Source organism: Cupressus sempervirens, chromosome 10, assembly GCF_028749045.1.
Source record: "Cupressus sempervirens isolate cs-2001-9-10 chromosome 10, ASM2874904v1, whole genome shotgun sequence".
NCBI lineage: Eukaryota > Viridiplantae > Streptophyta > Pinopsida > Cupressales > Cupressaceae > Cupressus > Cupressus sempervirens.
Window position 1 is genome coordinate 278,494,186 of NC_143127.1, and position 2,788 is coordinate 278,496,973.

The 2,788-nt window shown below is 32.6% G+C and overlaps 1 protein-coding gene across 1 annotated transcript; it reads right to left on the bottom strand.

The window, feature by feature from the left end:
* Window positions 1-283: 283 nt before the first annotated feature.
* LOC149533730 (flavonol synthase/flavanone 3-hydroxylase-like) lies at window positions 284-2,349 on the bottom strand. Its single transcript, XM_089804100.1, has 3 exons — window positions 1,669-2,349; window positions 895-1,144; window positions 284-696 (listed from the first exon to the last, which is right to left on the bottom strand). Exons 1-3 carry the CDS (start codon window positions 2,136-2,138, stop codon window positions 484-486), a joined length of 933 nt encoding a protein of 310 aa, XP_089660226.1. The 5' UTR covers window positions 2,139-2,349; the 3' UTR covers window positions 284-483.
* Window positions 2,350-2,788: the final 439 nt, after the last annotated feature.

Consider the following 2,788-nt stretch of genomic DNA (forward strand, 5'->3'; position numbering starts at 1 on the left):
AATCATATTTTGCTAGAAAAAAATAAAATGAGAAGCCTCCCAAAAAAAGGCTCCTATAACACCAAATCACATCAGCAATAAAATATTATTGTAATATATTTAATTATAAATTAATAAATAAACTTTAGAAATATTTTTGTAATAGAGAAATTATTACTTATGATTAGTAGATTGTTCAAACTAATTAACTAATTGTAAGAAGTGAATGCAAGTATTTGCCTATAATAGACAAATTAAAAAGAACGATAAAAATGCATAGTAACTAATTGAACTCACATTCCAATTCCAATTCCAATTATACTGCAATATAATATATTATCTTTCAGTCACTAGCTTATTAAGAAATTAAGCTTGAAAAGTAGATAAACTTTGTCTATTTAATAGTTTTACCCTAAAAAATCACTAGTTCTACACCCAGAATATTAGAGCAAGATATACATCACTATTTTGTTTTGATACTAGTAATGACAAATTGTACTACTACTACTTGTGGACCTTGTTTAGCTTGCCTCGTCTGTAGTCTGCCAATGTTTTCGCAGTAAACAAGGGAAGACTCTGCTCATTAAGAAGCGCTTGCATGGGGGCTAACACTTTGTCCCATGGAGGAGAACAAAACACCGGCCATGACATTCTTACATTCTCTTTGCTCACCACGCTCCTGTGTAAAACGTTCTTGTACTTTCCATTGCTCAATATCTGCCCATTCCATTGATCAACACATCTCTTAGCCACATTAACATTATACGTCTTACAAACAAGATGAAGATAGAGAAATGAAAGTTATAAGAGATGAAAAAATTAAAGGTATATATAAAACTGCAATGTATCTCCAATGTGGACAATAATGGCGTTTGGAACATGATCAACAGCAACCCAATTAGAATCTTTGTGAACCTGAAGTCCAGGGACTTGGTTCTCTACAAGAAGAGTCAAAGCACTCATGTCGGTGTGAGGGACGAGTCCCAAAGCGAGTTCTGGCTGAGGACAGGGAGGATAATAATTGATCTTCATCTCCATTTCCAACTCTTCCCCACCAACCGCCTCTTTCAACGAACGCTCTTGCAGCCCAAGATTCACAGAAAGAGCACATAGCAGCTTATCAACAACGCCTGAAATCCCTCTGCTATATTCTTCACGAACTTCCCTGCACTAGCAATCAAATCAATCTCCATGTACCGGTATAACTTAAACAATATATTGTATAGTTATATATTTACATTTTCATGGTGGATCATCTAGTATGATCTAATAAAGGTTGGTTAGAATGAAAGCTTAACAAATCTTTAATTGTTTGAATGTTAGTATTTTTATAGCTACTTTTCAAACACATTCTACAATATATCACGATGAAGACAGAGAAAGTATAAGAAAAAATAAATATCTTTATGTTTTCTCTCTTCATCCGCAATCTATCATCATAACAAAATAGAGAGAGTATAAGGATTCATCCGCGATCTATAATGAGCGATTTATAATGAGAGAGGAGAGATGAAGTATAGGAGTTAAAAGAACATCTCTATACTTTCTCTCGTCATCCTCGTGATAGATGATAGAATGTTGATGTAAAAATACTCATACAATTGAATCTAAAAATAACATTTAAAATTTCTTATAGATTAGAGAAAACTACCCATGATTAAATTCTTAAATGAAAGAGGAGAAATTTACCTGTAGGAGGAGGGGATCTTAGGCCAGGTGTTGAAATTTCTGCGGGAAGGAGGCCATAGGAGATGGTAATAGTAATCATTCCACCCCATCTTTCCCTCAATATTTTGTATCAATTTTGTGCCATATCCTTCCAAATTCCCTTCCTCGGCATTATTGGCATACTTTTCTTTTTCCTCCTGTGGAAGATCAAAGAACTCTTTTCCCACAGCTTGCAACCGTTGGATCAATTCATCAGCAACACCATGATTCTCCACTTGAAATATCCCCCATTCTTCTGCCGCCCTTCCTATTTCTGCCACCACCTCTGGCCTCAGCTCATCTGATTCATCCAACTTGAACATGTCTATCAGTGGAATTTTGACAGGAGGAGCATTCAAAACAGGCCTCTCATCGTTGGCTCTGATGAATTGAGATGGGATTGTTTCTATTCCTCCCATTGCAATGGATTGCACTCGAACTTGTACCATCATATCAGATTGTTAATCCAACTCAAATGAAGACTTGTATAATGTGTTCAAAATGTGGGTAAGTAGGTTCCTAAAGTGGAAGCCATTAAATTTCTCATTCTTTGGACCAGCTGGATTGAGCTACGTGGAAGAATGAGTTCCATTTGTTATAGCAGTACAACAGAGGAATACTACTATGAAAAATATCAATCAACTATCTAAAAACAACGCTGCAATGCAGGTGAGTTCCAGTCAAAAAGATATTAAATGTAAAAATCATAAACTTTTTTACAAAGTTTCTTTCTGAAAAATGCCATTCTTATCATAAATCAGAAAATAACTTGAATATTTCAAATTGTAAAAAATTAATTTATTAATTTATAAAATATAAAACTATTAAGAGTCATGAAATAATTTTTAGTTTTATAATTTTTAAATCAAATTCATAACATTTTCGTTAATGTAATTTACAAAAATTAATTTATGATATTATAATATTTAATTTAAAAATAAAATCTAAAATTTTGAACTAAATTAAAAAGACTATTAAGACTTTAGTTTATTAAGTCTTTTTATTTCCAAAAAAGATTCTATTGACTTTTGCAAAAAGGGCTCATATTGCTAAAAAGTTTTTAGTCAATTAGATTTGAGTATAATTGTATTGTTAAAAAAAT

Excerpts from the sequence above, each read along its gene's own strand:
- LOC149533730 (XM_089804100.1), bottom strand. The coding sequence starts at position 2,138 with ATGATGGTACAAGTTCGAGTGCAATCCATTGCAATGGGAGGAATAGAA. Across the intron at positions 1,145-1,668 it reads AAGATCCCCTCCTCCTACAG|GGAAGTTCGTGAAGAATATA; the intron begins GTAAATTTCTCC and ends TTGCTAGTGCAG. Across the intron at positions 697-894 it reads ACCAAGTCCCTGGACTTCAG|ATATTGAGCAATGGAAAGTA; the intron begins GTTCACAAAGAT and ends TGGAATGGGCAG.